The sequence below is a fragment of the Molothrus ater genome, chromosome 3, assembly GCF_012460135.2.
Source record: "Molothrus ater isolate BHLD 08-10-18 breed brown headed cowbird chromosome 3, BPBGC_Mater_1.1, whole genome shotgun sequence".
In the NCBI taxonomy this organism is placed as follows: Eukaryota; Metazoa; Chordata; class Aves; order Passeriformes; family Icteridae; genus Molothrus; species Molothrus ater.
The window spans coordinates 77739858-77760364 of NC_050480.2; the positions used below are offsets into that span (position 1 = coordinate 77739858).

Here is a 20507-nt window from a genome sequence, read left to right on the forward strand (position 1 = left end):
AGGCACTGAAATTACACTGTTGATTCAGGTTTTAGTCTTGAAACAGAAAAACAGTGAAGCAGAGCAGTCATCCTCCAAAGCCCAGTGACAACTGGACATAATCTCTTTGCTTGAATTGGCTTTGGGTCAGGTACTAAGAATCTCACAGGATATCATCAAGGATTTCTCTTTTCTTTCCTATGACCCTCCTCAGAATATCCTTTTATTTTATTGACAAAATATTGCACAGTCATCTAGAAAACTACTATAGGATAAATGAGAGCTACAGAGGAGAAAGTAAATCTGGAGTCTAAAGATTTATCTGTCAAGGTCCTTAAGATTTACAGTCCAATCTAGAAGAGGATTTGAAGGGTACGTTTACTTTTGATCTCTGAACATTAAGCTCCAGTTGTGTGGTGCACATAACTAAGAACAGAACACTAAACACAACTATTTTAAGGGCATGGTCTAAAGACAAAAATGCTGCAATTGAATGAAGGGAAGAATGAAACTCTTCATCTCTGCTATTTAAGTAAAGGGTAAGTTATGTGTTATGACATAACCGTGACTAATATCCAAATGCAATGCAAAAGGGCTGAATCCCTTCCTTCCTTCCTTCCTTCCTTCCTTCCTTCCTTCCTTCCTTCCTTCCTTCCTTCCTTCCTTCCTTCCTTCCTTCCTTCCTTCCTTCCTTCCTTCCTTCCTTCCTTCCTTCCTTCCTTCCTTCCTTCCTTCCTTCCTTCCTTCCTTCCTTCCTTCCTTCCTTCCTTCCTTCCTTCCTTCCTTCCTTCCTTCCTTCCTTCCTTCCTTCCTTCCTTCCTCCTCCTTCCTTCCCTCCTTCCTCCTCCTCCCTTCCTTCCTTCCTCCCTCCTTCCTCCTCCCTCCTCCCTCCTTCCCTCCTTCCCTCCTTCCCTCCTCCTTCCCTCCCTCCCTCCCTCCCTCCCTCCCTCCCTCCCTCCCTCCCTCCCTCCCTCCCTCCCTCCCTCCCTTTGTGCCAGCTCTGACACTTAATGGAGCCTTTCCTGAGCCATCCCAGCTTGCTAACCAGCAAAAAATCCAACTAAGGAAAAAAATGTGACCAATTTCCTCTTTTCCTTTTGCTGGGTTTATGTATTAAATTAGCACAATGGAAGATCCAAAAGATGGCAAAATTCATGAAAAGGAAGGAAATGGGAATGTATGGATAGATGAAGAGAACAGAACAGGATATGTTTTATTTCCCTTTTGGATAGAGGTAAACTGTGAGGTTTGTTAACCATAACAGCTGATTTAAGAAAGAAATGGAAAATGGAAGTGGAGACTAAGAAATAAGAGAGCTACAGCATTTTCAGTTCAAAAGAGGAAAGAGTAAAAGATAAAGCACTCAAGCATGAGCTGCTGCCACCTGTAAAGGGTTTCATTGGCATTACACAAGCTCCCTAGGATGTCTCTCTGATTCAGGAGCCTCCTGGCCCTCAGAGCATAGGGATTCGTGTAGCTAGAAGTGGAAGATTCAATTTCTGACGAGGCTGCAGTATGTAAGAGCAGCCTGAAGACCTCTTCCACCTGAGGAACAACCTAGGAGGCACTCCATTATAGGTCACTTCAGAGTTCCCCTTGTCTGAAACTTTCATGAAAGGAATGCTTTCTGCCAGGCTGTTATGAGACTTTTAATTACACTTCATTCTGTTTCCATTAACTACAGTGAACACAGAATCAGCCCCTCAAGGTTTGCAAAGTTCTTTGAAAATCTTGAAAGAAAGAAAGAAACTACAGAAGTGTGAAATTGTACTTTTGTTCCTGAACAATGCATCTGCTCCTGTGCTATCTTTCCCAACTGATGTCATAATCAATTTTGTGACATCACAGCTACCATGGAACTTTATTAAATTCTTAGGGAAGGGTTTGATAGAAGGAACATTTTGTGCGGGGAATAAACAGCAAATATATTTAAACAATTATTGTATATTCATTATTTTGTCCTATATTAGCAAAAAAAAAAAAGAAGAAAAGAGGAAATTATTAATGATGTGCAAGCAGATTTTTTTTTTCAAGAAATATTCGCAGCTGTCACTGTGAGGCAATAGCAAAAACTTTAATCTGTGCAAAATACTTTTATCTGTTACTACTCCTTGGCCTGATTTTGTGTGTGTGTGTGTGTGTTACTGTGGACCTTTATGCATTTCTCAGTAACAGCAGCAAAGTATGACAGGGAAAGTAGGTGTGGACAAAAGACATTAAACTCCACCCTCTTGACAGAAATGACTAAATAATCAAATTATTAAACATAACCTTACATACCTTACCATGCCAGTGTTATGCACACACCAGAAAACTCACTGGAAACCACGAGACCACCACAAGTAACAGACACCAAACTGCACCATGAGTTTGTTTAGCAGATCCATACAGTTCATTTAAACTGCATTACTGAGAAAGCAGCCTTCTGTAAACACACACACAAATTCAGTGAGAAATCCTATTTGTTAAATAGCAACTTGTGCAGGGTTTGTGAGAGAACGCATCCTAAATTTTACCTTTGCAACCACAGAATAACTACAAATATTATGCCTGAAGTAATTATAAACCATCTCAAAAGCTAAAAAATATTTCTGCTGTATTTGTGCACATTGAAAATCAGTCTTAGCATATGTGTTTTACAAATCTATTATGGGTTTTCTACCATTTACTGCGTGACTTTGAGCAGTATATAATAAATTATAGGATAACAGATTTCTTTTCCAAATCTCCAAAGACTTCTCACAAATGTAATGGAACAATTCCTAGAACTTCAATTTACGTGTATAGATGAATCTGAGCAAGTGGCTTAATTTTGTCAAAATAAAAGACAGTGCATTTTGTATTTTTAATCCAATTCTAATGCATATATATTTGCAGCTCATAAAAAAATCCAAATAAAAACTTATGCTTATTCATATTATTATTTAAAATGTGTATGCTGGGCCATGGCTGAGTAAATAGCAGAATTGCCTTTGACAGAAATAGAAATTCCATTTTTTCCTACCTTCCAATGATGATAGTTGCTGTTCAGCTTCCAAATACAACTGAGAAAAGATTGGTCTGGGAACTAAGTTGTTTGAGCGGAGAGAGGCCTCGATGGAATTATGCAACACTTCTTCAAACCGTGTTGTCTTGAGCTGGCCAGCGTAAGAATTTCCCATCTTCTCCAAAAACAAACAAACAAACAAAAAAAATGGCAAAAGAGACAGGAAGAGAAAAAAAAAAAAGAAAGATTTTACAATTTAAGCACTCAGAACTCCATCACTGCATGCTGATACCAGGCTCAACATTTCTCATGAAAGAGAAATGCTCCATTGTCCACAAAGAAAGGCAAAGAACACTGACTGCAGCAGTCACTGAGCAGATCCTGCTGGTAAATTACAGGAAGTTATCTAAAAGTAACAGCTTTCTCTAATTCAGCAGAAAGGCAGCAAGCTTTGGCACCTTCTTGAAAAAGTGATTAGAAATCTGATTCAAGTAATTCCTTGATTTATATAGCAATTGAGGAGAGGTACTTTCAATAGTCATTGGTCTATTGTTAAACAGCCTTTCTATTTCAAGCGATTTGAGCAGAAAAATGATCTGGGCAATAGCATAGTTTTGTGTACTTTTCTTTGCATGGTCCATCATGGCTGAACCTCGCTAAAGCAGTTAATTTCTTTCAGAGGTGCTGTCTCATAAATAATGTAACATTGCTGTAACCCACAGAGGGTGAAATATAACTTTTACTTTTCACCCTAAACAGTATTTTTCCTTGTAAAAAACAGCACTTTTTTGCTTCTTTTTTTTTTTTTTTTAATGAAACAGTATCCATCCACATGCATTGATATTGCATTCACTTATTTATTAGGACTTTACTTTTAGTGAAACCATGTAATTTATTCAATCTGTCACTGAGCAGGCAGTCTATTCCAGCTGAATATTCCATGGAATTAACTGACACCTACTTTCTACAGGGAACACAATGAACTGATGTAACCAAAAGCCATGTCAGCTTTCTTTCCCTATTACAAAGTAGCTCTTGCCCTGGGCCCCATGTCCTTTCCCTCCTCAAGTAACTGTGAATAGAAAGCATGAAACGCTTCCTGTTTGTGGCAGTAATTCCTAAACCCTGAACAGCCCCTCCTCAGCCCTGGATGCTGCTTGGGAAATTCCCCTGTTGAGAAGCATCCCATAGGAATCAGTCAAGCAAAAGGAAAACCACTGTGAAACCACATACTGCTTGTCATGGGAAAAGGGCTTTGAAGGGAACAACATACAAACTTGTTGATTTGGATATCCTTCCATGACTTTGTAAAGCATATTTTACATATATAATCATATTTTAATGAACTTGTTTGTATCATGTTAATACTGTATAGAGAGTATAGCTAGTACTACATGATATAAAATTGCTATAATAGATATATACAGTATTAACAGAACCATAATGAGAACAATAAAACAATGGAGGCAGTATTGAAGAAAATTACTTAGACTAAAAAAAGGCACAACCAGCAAAATATCCATGTGTATACACAAAATCAGAGGAGCTGCACTGAATAGTACTGATGTATCCATTTAGTAAGGGGCTAAAAGGAAGTACTAATATATCCATTTAGTAAGGGGCAAACAGGAAGATGCAAAGCCTATTAGAGATGTTCACTGCTAGTATGGAAATCAGGCTGCATCTTCTCCTCCAACACAGAAAGCTTCTCACAGTTCCCATCCCACACTGGTAGGAACCCTTTGGATCCTTTTGAGCATTGCTTCCCCCTACACCAAAGGCAGCTGAAGAGAATGAGAAAAGCCTGACATCAGAAATGTCCTTAACAAGCTTTATCAAAGGTATATGCAGGAAACCCCAGGTCAGCTCTGAAATTAATTATATCCAATGCTGAATGCTTGCTCAGGATTTACAAGTGGTCAGAAGAGAAATCTTGTATTTAATCCTGAGGATGGCAGAAACCAGCATTTTATCAATGTGATGTTACAGATAAGGAATCAGTTAAGATTATATTATTTGTGAAAGAGGCAGGTTTTGGAATTCTGTGCAACACAAGCAAGTTTGTTTGCTTATTAGGCAGCTTATTTAATTTTGTGAATGAGTTGTTAAAAAGAAACAAAAATACACTTTCTGGATTTGTAAGATCTCATGTGTTTGTGTGATCTTAAATCATAGTGTAAACATAATCACATACCCAGCAACCTATTTTGGAAGATGTGATAAATATTTCTTAGCCATTTTTTATCATCAAACACACACCACTGGAACCAGAAAATGGGCATTACAGGAGCTTTTTTGCCAGCACTAGTCTCTGCTGTTCAGAGCCCCACTGACTCTCAAGCACAAAAGAAATTACTTCTCCAAAGCAAACAAGGGAGAAACCATTTCACACTAGCTATAAGACAGTTGTCATCCCCTCTTTTCTTTAGAGCTGCTCAGACTGTGGTCTCTGAATTGACAATTGCTGACTCCATGGCATCAGGAAGCAAAAACTGAGTCCTGTGTCCCTGCTTCAACGACCTCAGCACTGATTTATGTTTCTCTTGGGTACAACTGGGTGCCATAGGCTAAACTTGCAAATGCTTGTGAAAGTCCAAGACATGCACATAGATGGTCTACTAAAAAATCCCCATACACTGACACAGAAGGATGGCCCTCAACCCCATCTACTGATAAATCAAAGGGCATCTCGCTGTCACATGGTCAGTTTCCATGGAGAGCATGCAGAGCAAAATACTTGCCAATATAAGGAGGAGAAAAAAAGGCAAAGAGCTGGACCAGGAAGAGCCTCATAAAAGCATGATAAAAAGACAAAAAACACTCTGATCCACTAGGGAGCCTAAGAAAAAATTGCAGGCACAAATGAAGCAGGTCAGGACAATGCCTTAGAAATCCATGGATAATGCTGGCAAAGAGAGATGCTAAGTCCAGGCATCTAAAAATGTGAGCTAAAGTTTGTTAGTCACTTAAAGAAGCATCTCAAATTCCAAATAAAGAACTACCAGCATTTCAGTGGTAAGCAGGGACTATGTAATTAAAAAAATGGGGACCTTCTTAAGGGTGAATGTCTGTCACGGTTAGAATCAACTTCAAGTTCAACTGCAGTTGAACTAGTCAGGGCTTCAGAAAACCTGCTATGAGCCTGCCCTCCTGTGCTGTGATTTCAGTAAGGAGTTCCCTCAGCCAGGAGAGCCATGACAATGACTGGCCACAGCAAGAGAGGGCGATGGCCAGGAGCAGGAGGACATTCAGGGCCAGCACCCAGATCACACAGGGAGATCTTGTGCACAGTGGAACAGACAGCAGCACTTTACTGACTTTTTGCTGTGAGAAGAGCCAGTGTTTTGTGAAGACTGAAGGTCTAGCACAGCAATTCTGGACAAAATTAATCCTACACCTAGGACAGACTGAGTATCCTAAGGAATGCTGTGGACTTTAGAGCATGGCAAGTAATCCAGGGCTTTTAACAACTCCCATTGAAACACACTGATAAATGAAGCCTGCCCTCAGCAGAAACTGAGAAAACTAAAGAGTATATGTGGGCTGTGTTATGTTGACTTAAAAAAATAATCAGGGTAATTAAGCTGTAAATTAGGAAATTAATCTGGTTGATTACTAAGAAATTCAGCCTTAGATACAAGTTACAAATTGTTACAGGTGGGAATGATTCATATTAAGTTGCAAGATTTTTGCATTATGCAACATAATTTATACTGCTACTTTACTATATTAATCCTTTCATTATTGCTTTTTAGCAGTGAATTTTCTCCCCGTTTCAGCAGCCAGCCTTCATTCTTTTGAAACAGTTTAACAGAGTACTTTCTATTGTATCATTTCTAAGAGGAGAATAGCAAGATGCTCTCATGCTCTCCAATAGAATTTGCTATCACTATGGCAAAAGACAGTTTTTTGCTTGCATAGAAAGAAAGGATTTGTTTGCATGGACATGGGATTTAGGTATCTAAAAGGCTATCTATCAATTTTTTTCTGCGAGGAGGGAGAAAGCGTTGTTTACTGCAGGTTAACAATTTGTTAACAGAATAGGACCAAAAAAGTTCTATCATCCTTTTACCCTTTGGATATAATTATATTTATTGAGTAACACCTAAAATCCATCAATATTTGTAAAGATCAGTAAAGTCTCTACTGATCAGTCTAAGAAAAAAGAAATCTTAGGGTAGGGACGCGTATGTAAATATGACTATAAGAAGAAAAATAAATCTGGAGACAGCACAAAACTGATTCTCTTCAATGGTAGCAATACATCCTGCAAAATCCTCCTCGTGGATTCAGTCCAGCCGTGAAACATCACAATTTACTCCTTTATTTTCATGAAGCTATCTGTAATTACAGTGTTATCTCTAGCTTTGGATTTGGAAGGATAAATTATTTTTAATCTCCTATAATAATGTCTATATTAATGTCACATGTATAAGTGATACTGTGTGGTATTTATTTCCCACAGGTTACATGAAATCTACTCCCACAGGATATATAAAATTCTTGATTCAGGAGAACTAAAAGACAGTCTGATTTTCAGCCCCCACAAGACACAATAAAGTATTATATGTTATGTCTTTACTACTAGTCTCAAAATAAGGTTACTCCATCCAAAATGCCCTTCAGGAACAGTCACTGGTCCATTGTGACTCCTGAAGTGTGTCTGGGAACTACTGAAGAGAGGGAGTACAAGCACCAGAGTTATGCCATGACATTACAACAGAAAATTGATTTCTGGCACACAGAAATATCTCCTTCAATTGTTTCATTTAGTAATACAGCTACAGACCATCTGGGCAAAGAGAAATTAAAAATTATTCTTCCAGAAATCAACCTAGTTGTTCATGGACCACAAAATTATCACTTGTAGAAGCAATTTACAAAGCTTTTTCTCTGTCAGTACAAAACCACCTAAAAGCATTGTAAAGAGATGGATTATTGCCAATTTCTGAGAAAAATGCTAGTTTCTGGAAGTCAAATCTCTTTCCTCACTATTCTGCCAGACTGACTTGGCAGTAAGAGAGAGGGGAAAAAAAGGGCTCATAAGATTGATGTTTATAATATAACACTGGAGCGTGGGAACCATCACCTCATTTGAGATTACTTCCAGACCAACATTTTACAAAATGATTTTCACCAAAGTCTTCAAGAAAGGTTTGATTTTTGTCTGTTAGTCTTACCCTGAAAGAGAAATTTTCAAGCTTCAAAAGACGCTAAGAAATGAAATTACAATTCTTTCCTGAGCCCAACTCTAGCAATATCAACAAGAATAAAATCAGTAGTCATTTATGGATCTGTTGATTGAAATCACTTCTTCAGGGAAGTAATTTATTCCTCAGCAGTAAAACTGTCAGATGAATGAGAAGTCTCTAGTCATTCCGTGTTTCATATATGACAAAAGTTTGGCAGTTCAGTAGACCCCATTTGGCCTATTACATTTTAAATGCAACATAAAACCTTTAAATAAAACCACTGTTACCTTTGCCAGAAATTCTAGCTCATTCTCTGTTACCAGATCTTAGAACTTCCATATGTCTTGTGGACTTATATAAGAAATGCTATCTAAACACCAGTCCAGATTACACTTAATGGTTTCCAAAAAATTCGGATAGAAGCTCATGATGAAACACAGAGACTCTGACTGAGGTTGATGACAGGTCACAGAGAACTTAATCCTACCACCTTTACACAGCCAAGAACCATTCTGCTGCTGCTTCCATAAAACAAATATACTGTAACAAGACTAGTCAATCTCTCTCTACCCCTTCTGTTCACCTTCTGTTTGCTTTTAATTTTTATCTGAGCTCTTCTTTGATTTTGAAAATCAGGCTGACTGCAGACAGGGATTTTCTCCCGCATCAACAATGAGATGATTTCCTCCCCTGACTCATGTTTCCAAGCAACAGGATGTTGGAACAAGAGCACAGATTGAAAGGTGTCAAGCCCTTTTTTTTTTGGCAACTCTAGATTCCAAGCCACATTCCTTATATTAACCACTGAAATCAGTTCTCTCACTCACTGCACAAGTAAATAACTGGGAAATGTCTGTATTCTCAGGAGATTGTTGCAGAGATTAATACAGACACTTTTGCAATGAAATTCAATACAGGAAAATTCCCCCACCTACTGAAAAATCAAGTCCATTTCCTAACTATAAAAAAGGATGAAAACAAACTTGGACAAATCAGTGTTAAACCACCTTAATAAAACACTATAAAAAAGCTATTGCTTTCTTTTTTCTTCAGGCAGGAAGTAAATAAGTTTTGTTAACGGATCATTCTTACTATGGATTTATTTCACATCCATTTTGGCCATAATAAAGACAGCTTTAAAAAAAAGTGTTTTCTTATTTTTTTTGCTGAAATTTTTCAACTGCAAATCCAATAAGCATTACTTCTGAGTGTTCATTTTTTCAATTTAAATACTATAATTCATGCAGGGAACATATGAATGAAATTAAATGAATAATTTCTATAGAAAAAGGAAAAAATAATTTCCTGATATGTCTGGAAAAAAAAAACCAACAAAAACCAAAACAAAACAACAAAAAAAACTTCTCATACAAATTCAACTTTACATTGAACAACAACAAAAAAAAAGCCTGACGAAATCCAGAGCAATCTAAGTTGTCATAAACTCATTTAAATATACAGCTATGCTAGGGGACCTGGACTAAGGTATGTTGGCAATTTAATGACAAGGAATCCAAGCTGGGACAGCCTACACTGTAGTTTTCTGGGGAAACAGAAAACTCCAATTGCAATCAGATTCCTGTAATTAATTAAGGATGAAAGACTATTTTGGTTTTAACACAAAGTTTGGTCTTCCTTTATAGTGACAGAAAACTTAAGCTTCCTTCACCCTAGTAACTCTTATGCCTACTCTCAAACCAGAGTTGATTTTTTTCTGAGACATTTAAAGTACTGTTTTGTGCTAAAATGACACTTTATTTTAAAGAGAAGGAAAAATGCTGAAGTTCAAATTGCTCATAACAGAAATCCTTTGTTAAAAGCTATATATTGGATTACTCTTCAAGTTTTAAAAAAATCATAATCATAAGCACTATTGGGACTGATGCCTGATAAAAATCTGTATCTGCAAAAAGAATTCAGAAGAAATCTTAGACTTTTTAAAAGTGACTTAGCATCTATTATTAATCTATTTTAATTTCCACTGGAAGTCTATTTTAGATATAATGATGACACTGGTTTTCATTTATTTGCTTCTTGTTTTAGCATGAACCTTCTTTTCAAAGACTTGTCATTCCTTTATATCCTGACAACTGGGCCAAGGAGCCACTTGATAAAAATAAATGTGAGCTGGGTGAGTCCAGTGTTGTATTAATAATGCAGACTGAGCCTAATACATGATATGGCAATAAATATATTAAGGCAGTGGCACTTCATCCTGTAAATGCTTTCACATTCCTCTCTGCAAGAAAGAATGTATTCTGATACAGATTTCCTTGATTTTCCTACAGGATTTCGTAAACTCTGCAGGTGTCACTGGAGAGAAAATCCCTTATCAGAGCTTCCAGTATAGTGCAGCTGATTTGCTTTACTATTTCTCCAGCACAGAACCCTGATCCTGTGGCTGGTCAGACAGCACTGCCTTGGCTCCCATTTGCCTTTTGTGCATTGCTTTGATCAGCTCCTGGCTTTGGATGAAAGCAATTCTTTCAGAGGCCACCTTCAAACTCTCTTAAAAAAAAAAAAAAAAAAAAAAAAAGAATTACATACATAAAACCAATTGAGCTTGTTAAGCAGCAGGAAGAAATCAAGCAGAGGGAGGAGAAAGGGAGGGATGGAGGTGCCACAAATCAGGGCTAGGAAGCAATGATCAAAGTGGTGACTGGGAAATTAGTAAAAATTATCTGCAAGTTGTACAGGTCTGGGGCATTGCAAAGGCTCTCTCACTATTACCTAAGGAGACACAACTCCCTCTCCAAGACCTGTCTCAGACATCTCCTTCAGTGCTTGGAGAAGAGCCACTTGAGATCTCAGAGTAAAGCAGTAGGGAGCAGATTGGCAAGTCAGGAGAGAGATAATCTTGAAATGCATATTTTCTGAAGAAAATTCTAGGAAACCAATACTACTCTTTCTTCTGGTTACTGGTACTATAGAGTGTTTCCAAGAATCTTTTCCAAGTCCAAAAGGAGTATACAAAGAGTAAAGCTGTACTGATTGTACTGGTTAGCTCTTTGAGCCATCCTCAAAACCAGACTTTTGCTTTTCCTTCCCCCAAGCCTCCAGACTCATTCCTACCCCCACCCCTCCAGGCTCATCCCTGGAAGCAGTGCAGCAGCCACATGCACACAGAGATACCAGAAACGACAGCTTAAACACACTGTGGAGCCGTCCTGCCAGGGCAGCAGAGGCAGAGCCAGTGCCTGTGGCAGCTCTCTAAGGATGCACACACAGTGCCCAGGTTCAGAGGCTCCACCTCATTCACAGCAAATGGCCTCACTGCTTGAAGAGAGCTTCACTGATTTCTAATAGCAGAGCACACTCTACTGTATCTAGGTCATATTTTCCATCTAATGAACAAAGAGTGGACACAAATACAATGAGAGTGGTTTAAAATGTACCTCACCATCTGTGGATAGCAAATACATCTGTAGATGAGTGTATCACATTACAAATAGCTCTGAACCTCAAGGTTTACTCAATCAGGAGATTGATTGCACAAGTATTATATGGTGAAAATGCATTAAATAAGAAACATTTGCAAACAAAAATATGCAATCCAAAGCATTAATCAAATATCTTTAGTTAAAAGTATCAGTGAATCCTCAAATTTAATTCATTTAAGAAAGTGAACTTAGCAGTTTTATATGAGTTGTCTACTTTGAGGGTTTAAAAATTCAAGTTGTCTGAACTTTTAGTATTTCAAAGTTTTCCTAAGAGGAAATCACTCAAACCAAGAACAGCAAACAAGAGACAAAAAATGCAGACAAATTAATATAGTTAAAGCATTCTTATTAGCTGTAAAATGTCTCACGAATATTATATTTGAACAGTAACCAATATAAGATGGTATATGTTATGATATATTAATATTTTTATTAAACAGTAACAGTATTTCTCAGCATGGAAATATACAATAGAAAATATACTGTACCGTACTGAAAGCGCGTGCTCCTCAGCAACTTCCAGTAAATGACTCCTGAAGTTTCATGTCCTGACTGCAGTGCTGAATACCTTACATCTATACTAACTGCCAGTGATTAGGATTTGTGGAGTTTTCTTTTTTGTTTCATTTAGGAGACTGCTGCTTGGCAAACTGGTGAGCACACTTAAGGCTCCTGAGTCAGCACAGTGGACAACTGAACAACTCAGTCGGGTCACCATGACACAAACACTCTCCTGTCACAGTAGAGCACAAGAAGATTTCAAAGCTATCTCTTCTGCAACTGTGGCAAAAACTAAGTAATGAGACCACAATATACCCTGGCAAGCTGTTCTCTGTGTACTGGCTATACTAAATGATAAATGGTCTGACTTTATGTCTTATTAATACAAAAGTGCTGTGCTGGGTCATGGTGCTCCCAGCCAGGCACACAGGAATCTATCAGTCTGAAACATTATTAAAATCAACAGTTTTGTTGGAGGCTTTTGGAAGGACTGAAACAGTTTGGGGTTTTTAAGAAATAAGTGTGTCCTTTTGTACTACATAGATATCAAAATCACTAAAGAAAGCATGAAGTATGTGCTGCAGGTATTTTTTTTGCTAACAGAAGATTAACAGGAGAATGGAATCAGGTATGTAGCAATATTATCTTTGTGTCTTTGTGTTGGTACTTTGCCCATATCTCCTGTACAAAAGGATAGGAAGTCAAAACAGTATTTGAGAGAACATGTTCAATACAACACTGGATATACAAAGAAACAGCTGTTGCATCATATTTAAACAAACACTGCATCTTTTCAAGATACAGCTAAAGTACAGGTACAGAGAATGTTTCTCATAAAAACATATTTATCAAACATTTCTTTAGGTAACAAAATAATTTCAGAAGATAAAAGCAATAATTCTGATAATTGAATTTTCTTTTTCTTGCATCTCCAAGTCATGCAAGGTTCAGATCCATGTTTGATTTTAAACTCAGTTAAATATTACTGAAATTAGTAAAATCAAGCACTTGATTTTACTTGAATCAAGCACTGGGAGTCTTGGCTCCCAGTTGAATTAAGTTTCTGTGTAACCTTATATGCAGAGTATTTTTGGTACAGCTTGTGAAACTTGATTTTCACCCTTCACTCTCAGGACATGGCTTCATGACTGGCTCAAGATACTCTGTACTCAGGTTACTGCTGAAAAGCAACATCTCTCCCTGCTGATTGTATATTCTCCCTCTGTTGTTCAGTGGCATTGATGTCAGCTGATATAACTGAAGACTCATAGTTTTTGTAGGGTCATGTTTTGCTAGATCAGATCCCTCATCTAGCTATGCATAAAGTATATGGCCATTAATATATGCAAAAGGAAAGTACCAGTACATGGCTAGGGAGGATGGTGAGAATAGTATCTTTTTCTATAAAAATGCTTTAAATAATACTTTAAAATTTGAAAGATACAATTTCTGATGCTTCTGTAACATAAGAGGGAAAAACCTGAATTTTAAACCTTCTTGAAGCTTTAAAATGTTGGGAACTTTGGTGATTTAATGCTTTCACTGAAAACAATTTTCATATTAATTGCAAGTTTTCATTGTTTCTTTAGTAATTTTTTTTAATATATGCGTTCTCTATATACTCAACATGCTTTAATTTTTGATTGGCCCTGAACTGGTCAGGTAGTTGTACTGGATGATCACTGTGGGTCTCTTTCAACTGACAGGCTCTACTCTAGTCTAGTCAATTCTATTCTTAGATTTTAGATAAAAGCACTCCATTGAAGAACCTGAAAGAGAAACTGTCCAGAAAGTAGTAAATAATTATTTAGGAGAGCGATTGGTATCTTTTTCTGTTTCTATGGAAGTGAACTAGAAGCTTTATAAATGTTCTATATTTGACACCAGATACAGGAGACCTCAGCCATTCATTTGGAAGTAGGGAACGAATTCTTTCAGCCAAGAAATGCAGGAATGACTGACTGGTTTCCTACCAGCACTGTACAACTGTGCATTTTCAATATATTAGCTTAACCAAACTGGCACTTGAAGTATTATATTGATAGCCAAAGTTTAGAGAAATCCAAAAGGAAAACAAACATTGCAAGAAATAGATATGTGTGTGAGAGGTGATTTTTGAAAGAGTCACTTTTAATAATTTACCAGGCCAACCAAAAAAAAAGCCAGGAAATTCACCTTTTAAAGAAGTATAACTTGACTAATGCCAGCCTAACATATTTGCCCCATAGCTGTAGTGCATTCACAAGCAAAATTTCTCTAGGATGCACTGCCCAGGATGTTTTTTAGAATGACATCTAGGATGCTGCAGTGTCTGTCTCTGACTTTGCTTTGTACTGGAAGCACCACATCACTGTTAAACAATATTAGCATAGGGGAGATGTTAAAGAAGAACATGTTAACCTGATATCCAGGAATGGAATGCAGAAAGGAAAAGAAGCCTGCCTGCTTTGGATATAAGCATGGAAAAGAAGTTCCAGAGGAGAAGAAAGGGCAAGAGGGCACAAAGGGCTCTATTGTGTTTGATTAGTAGCCAGAGCAGGAATTCCAGGAATGGGCAATGAGCATGGAGTTTATGTATAAGAGATTTTGTATACAGAAGCAGTGAAGAGTCAGTCACTATGCAGCTGCTGATACCACATTGACTGGAAAAGAGGGGCTCTGCCTGCTGAAATGAGCTGCTGAATCTGTGTGAAATGAGTCAGTAATGTAAGTAAGTGATGAATTGACAGAACAGTTGTTAGGGGAAAGCTGCTCATATAATTATCCCAACAAAAGGTATGTAAAATTGTAACCTTGTACCCTAGGCATTAAAGAAGAGAATAATATTTTACAGGACTCTATAAGACATGTTTTTCACATATTGAGAACACTGGAATAGAAGTGAAACACAGCATGTATCTTGAGGTTGTAACCTCAGGCTTACAAGATTTTCAAAAGTCTAAAGCACACGAGCACAAAAATGATAAATGGCATCATAAAAACAATTTCCCAGGACATGCATTTATGAGGCAGAACGAGGAATAAGTTGTCTCCTGTGCAATCAGAAAGGAAAATTAAGATATGATTTTAAAGCTTAATGTTTTGGGGTTTTTTTTCCCCCAAGAAAATGAGAGGTTATTTATGATCAAATCACTGATTTAGCCAGCAGCTTTTGCAGGTAAAGTGGAGACTGTTACTTGGAAAGTCCCCGAGAACTTATTATTTGAAGCATTTTGCATGCAGACTGTGTATGAAAGAACTAAAACTGGGTCCTGCCAATCAGAATGACTGGTTTAATTGTGAGACAACTATTTTTCTTCTCAAAATGTTTTTAAAAGCTGTAGACACACCTGCCTTTTGGGTTTATACAGAAATATTACTGGAGAGTGTATGAAATGTTACATAAAATATCATCTATATAAGCTAAAAATACATACCACACTGGTATGGAGGGTACTTATGTGGAGCCCAGACTGTCTCCTCCATGAGAAACATGCTCAGTCTTGTACTTAGAAGATGCACAGAAGGAGATCTTTAAGATCACCTAGAAATACAGACTGCAATTCAGCTGCCTAACCACAGGCATTGTCTAACTTGGAGATGTTCTGGGTAGTTCTGCCTGCATTCTGACTGTGCTCCAAAGATGCAGAGTTCTGCAGCAAGTCCTCTGTCATTTGTGCCAGTCTTTTACTGACACCTCAGGTAAACCAGTGGGCAAACCACGAAACCAGGCACCTACATGTGAATTAGATTCCAGATATCTACTGTTTCACTAGGCAGAAATTTCCATTATAATCAATAAAACCAAGGGATCTGAGAGAGATCTGAGAGATGATTCAGCTGACCAGCTGCCAGTGTTTATTTAGCTCAACATGAGCTGACTCCCTGCCCCAGCTCCAGTGACCACACTTGGCTTCACTGACCACAAGGCACTGCAGCTGTAGCTGCACGAGGACGTCTAGATTGAGGAGTCTTGGGGCTCAATTCAGTTGCTTACACAAGGAAGTTTAGTGCTCTTTGATATGCTCCAGGGTATCTGAGGCAGCAACACAGGTACCACAAACATCTGCAGGCATGGATACCTGAGGGCATGCCAGGCAGGATACCTGAGGGCATCTCAAATTGCAAAAGAAGCACATAAACAAGACACAGAATCACATCCTCCATCTCAAAATCCTACTCTCAAAGTCAAAAACTGGCACAACTATGGCTACATCTAGATTGTTAAGTGACTCAGCTGCTTCCAGTTTGCTTCCAGCTCCCCATCACCTGATCTCACTGTGTACACACTGGTTTACATCCAGGCACTGTGCACTCAGGTTTAGTTCCACAAGTAGTTAAATAAGGCCCTCCTTTCCCCACAGACTGAAAAATTAAAATAAACAGGGTCATGCTGACCTCAAGGCAAGCAACAGACTTAATTACTGCAACAGACAACAATGAATCATATTTCAGCAAACCTCCCATTCCTTTTTAACAGAATGTATTATTAATCAGACACATTGCTTTACAACTGGTACAACCTACACCAGAAAAATCCTTCCTTTCTTCAGGGCACAACAGGAATGTTTCAGAATGTCACATCTGTTTCTTCATCACTCTTAACAGTCACACATTGTTGCTGCTTTCATGTCTTACTCACATTTGATTTTTATTCCCACACTGCACAAAAGCATCTACCACATATTCAGTCATGCTGTATCTGTGTAAAAATCTTAAATAAATTTTCACAGACCATTTTTTAAAAACTTGAAAGCTACAGCCTGACCCATACTTCTGTAGCTATTAAAGACTCTAACTGTTCAAAACACTTCTTTAAGAGTGTTCCTTCATCTGTAGTAATTGTAATGGGCAAAAAAGCCTCTGAACCTTCAGGATGAGTAACATCCCTTTGAGTGCTTAGAAAAACAGCTCTTAAGAACTCTCAACTTTCTGCACTCTCTTTGTGAAAGACCTCGTATGCCAAGCCATGTGATGGAGGATGCTGTACAGTACATTGGGTCAGGAGATGAGACATGGCACCATCTCATACCTGGGGAGCAGGCACATTGCATTCTGCTGCGAACGTGAACTGAAACTAATTGAACAAATCCTGTGCTTAGGGTGTGGGATTTGATATGCCTGTGCTAACCCACTGCCTCTCTCCAGCTACTGAGCCAGAGAGGAGGCTATTCCACTGCAAATTACTGAAGATATTCATACCATCCCCACTCATTGCCTTGCTTTGTACCCATTTCCCAATTTGCCACTTATGTATATTTCCAAGCTCCACATATTCTTTGGAAGGAATCACTATGAATCATTAGAGTTTTAATCTCTTTAGTTCACCTTGGGTTTGTATATTTTTTTCTTAATAATTCTATCATCTGGTCACTTATAATACTAAAGACCTTAGTGCTGTATATTTGGATGCATTAATTGAGAATGCTCACAACAGTATAGTGTTCAATCTCACTTAAAAACTGTACCACATTATTTTTGAGAGCCACCACAACATCCAATTTCTCTTCTTTCAGATCATGGACTATGTATCACAATTCCTGAATACTTCAGTGATTACTTAATATCACCCCCAGAGAACAACAGGGAAGTAAGGGTATCTTCCTCCATTTTACTGACTTACATTCAGATTTACAGTCTGAAGTGAAATTAGTGTAGCAGCATCTGAATCTCTAATTACAAATTAAATCCATGCCAGGTAATGTTATCTAAATACTTTTAAGAGTCTGAGTTCAAAAATTTCAGTGTCAAACTGTGGAAAAGTGCAGATTTGAATGCAGCTCATTTATTATTTCATTTAAATGTTGAAATGCATATGGAGTTTAGAGAAATAAATCATTCTATTTCTGTAATTCTACTTGGAAAGCCTAACTGTATGGTCACATAAAAACAATCTTCAAAGTAAGTTTTCTGACAAAAAATAGATATTTTTTCCTTATTTGGGTAGTGCTAGAAATTCCCTGTCACTTTTGAAAAACTATAAGCCATAGATGAGGAAAAATAAAGCATAAAGTTTTCACATCTCCTGTTGTGTTTCTCTACTGCTCCTTAATTGAGCTGCAGTAACAAAATCAACATGACCCAGCCATGCGCCCTTGCACATGAAAGGCAGCCCAGAAAGGCAAACATGTCCTGGGCTGCATCCAAAGCAGTGTGGGCAGCAGGTGAGGGAGGGATTCTGTCCCTCTGCTCTGCTCTGCTCTGCTCTGCTGAGACCCCACCTGCAGGGCTGCATCAGCTCTGGGGTCCCTGCACAAGAAGGACATGGACCTGTTGGAGTGAGTCCACAGGAGGTCACAAAGATGATCAGAGGAATGGAGCACCTCTGCCATGGAGACAGGCTGGGAGTGTTCAGGTTGTTCAGCCCAGGAGAGGAGAAGGCTCTGGGGAAACCTTAGAATGCCTTCCAGTGCCTAAAAGGGCATTACAAGAAAGCTGGAAGAGAGACTCAAACATAGGGATTTTTCTAACATTAAAAACCAAAATTGAAACAGGTCTCGTATTTGCAAATAGAATAAATAGTACTAAGGACTGGGAAGCCAGCTGCCCCTGTTTTTTTATAAAAACAACAGGCATTTATTTGGAGGAGCTATAGACATTATTTTGCAAACTTTGTATCCTTTTTCTCATTCTGTTCTTAAGAATCATTTAATCTTTAGGTTTTAGTATATCTAATTCAAAACAGCACAGCCATGTAAACAAGTTTAGTCTATCAGTTCACCCCAAGCAAAAAATACAAAGGGATAAATTTTTCATCATTTTCTCATATATTAAAATAATTGCACTTTTCAACTGATATTTTTCAACTAACATTAAAGTTACCTACTGTGAACATATTACAGTGTGAAAATACTTTCATTATGCTACCACCAGATAAAATTCGATGCAGTTTCCAAGGTCTCAAAACTTCACTTTATACAGAATACTGAGTGTCAAATTGCAGAGGCAAAGGTCCTACAAAATCTACTTTAGTTTAGCATTCTGGACAGCCAAAATATGGTGCTGCAATAGCATAGTGACTATATATGCTGCTGCTGACCTATGGAAAAAGTAGTAAAATGTTTTAAAAGCAAGTATTCATTACATAATCACATAATCAAGTATAATGTTTGCTCTTTTATTCTAAGTATTTATCAAAAAGCTATTCTGGACCCAAGTATGCCAGTATGATAACAAATTTTTCAACAAAATTAGGACTCAGTTTGACAGATGTGTGATTTCTGACATTATGCTAAGCAATATTAAAATCTTTAGCATTTTTGACACATCGTACTACAAAAAAGAAGCTGGAGGGGAAACACTGTCATTATGACTTTTTTTATTGTTTGACATTTTGCCTTGTCCTTTTTTGAAATCACGATTGCATGTTCTGCAACATATACATAAGAAGTGTTAGTAGGAAAGGCAATCCAGAGCAATAGCTCTATTTAAAAAGGCAGTACAAATTGTCCATAGTATTATTTCAGTTGGTTGATAGTGTCTCACATTTTTCAGAAATGCTGGGCATTGCTCTCACATTTGAGTATTACCCATTGTACATTGTCCCTGCAGCAGAGAACAGTCTCTCATGATCGAGAGACACTAAAAGAACAGAGTTCATGTGACTGGATGAAAGAATGGAACAGCACTCTAAACAGTCAGCAGGAACAGTACAAAATGATATGTCTGAAACACCACAGCTGGGCAGATTGCACCAACTGACATGCTAGGAAAAAGTTTTATGTAAAAGCAAATTTCTTGCCTTTTAATGGGTGGCTCTTACACAACTGCCAGCATCTATTTTCCCTGTAATTATATATCCAGGATATTTTACACACAAATATAATTTTTCCAATAGGAGTAATCATTTCACATAAAGGACAGTCTTTTTACTAGACATTTGATAAAGGCTCTTTCAGAAAAATATCACAATCTGTGGTATAATTTGAAAGCATGAAGATGATGCATTCAGAAATGTTAGCACAAGATCAGCTGGAAACAAATTTAAACTTCTAATAAAAACTTTGAAAGCTTCAACTGTCTTTGATTCTGAGTAGTTCACCTGCCTGAAGAATAAAGAAAAACATCCTATCAAAGGTGCCCAAACACTACCTCTATGACAGAATATGGGATGAACTGTAAATGAAGTGTTCTCAAGAATTTATCCTATGCAGGGAAATATGTGAAAAATTACTGGGGAATAATCATAACTATTGCTTGTTTACAAGCTGTCTTAGGAACATCATCTCTGCCTAAAGAAAAGTATGAGTCAAGCCTATAGGAGGGCCCAGGTCACTTTCAGATTGAAATATTATCCTTCTTCACTGTCTCCTGTGCTAAAAATTCTGAAGAAGAAAAGGTAGGAATAACTGGTTCACAGAAAATAACCCTACCTCTTCTAGAATTCTGTTATCTAAGTCACTCTTCCTAACACTCTGACTGATGACTTCT

General features: G+C 37.7%; 1 protein-coding gene across 1 annotated transcript in view; it reads right to left on the reverse strand.

The window, feature by feature from the left end:
* The window catches only part of GREB1 (growth regulating estrogen receptor binding 1), an 87492-nt gene that overhangs the window by 51956 nt on the left and 15029 nt on the right, over positions 1-20507 (reverse strand). The window contains exon 2 of the mRNA XM_036381279.1: positions 2984-3140. Coding sequence (XP_036237172.1) covers positions 2984-3140 — 157 coding nt within the window. The remainder of the gene's footprint in view (positions 1-2983; positions 3141-20507) is intronic.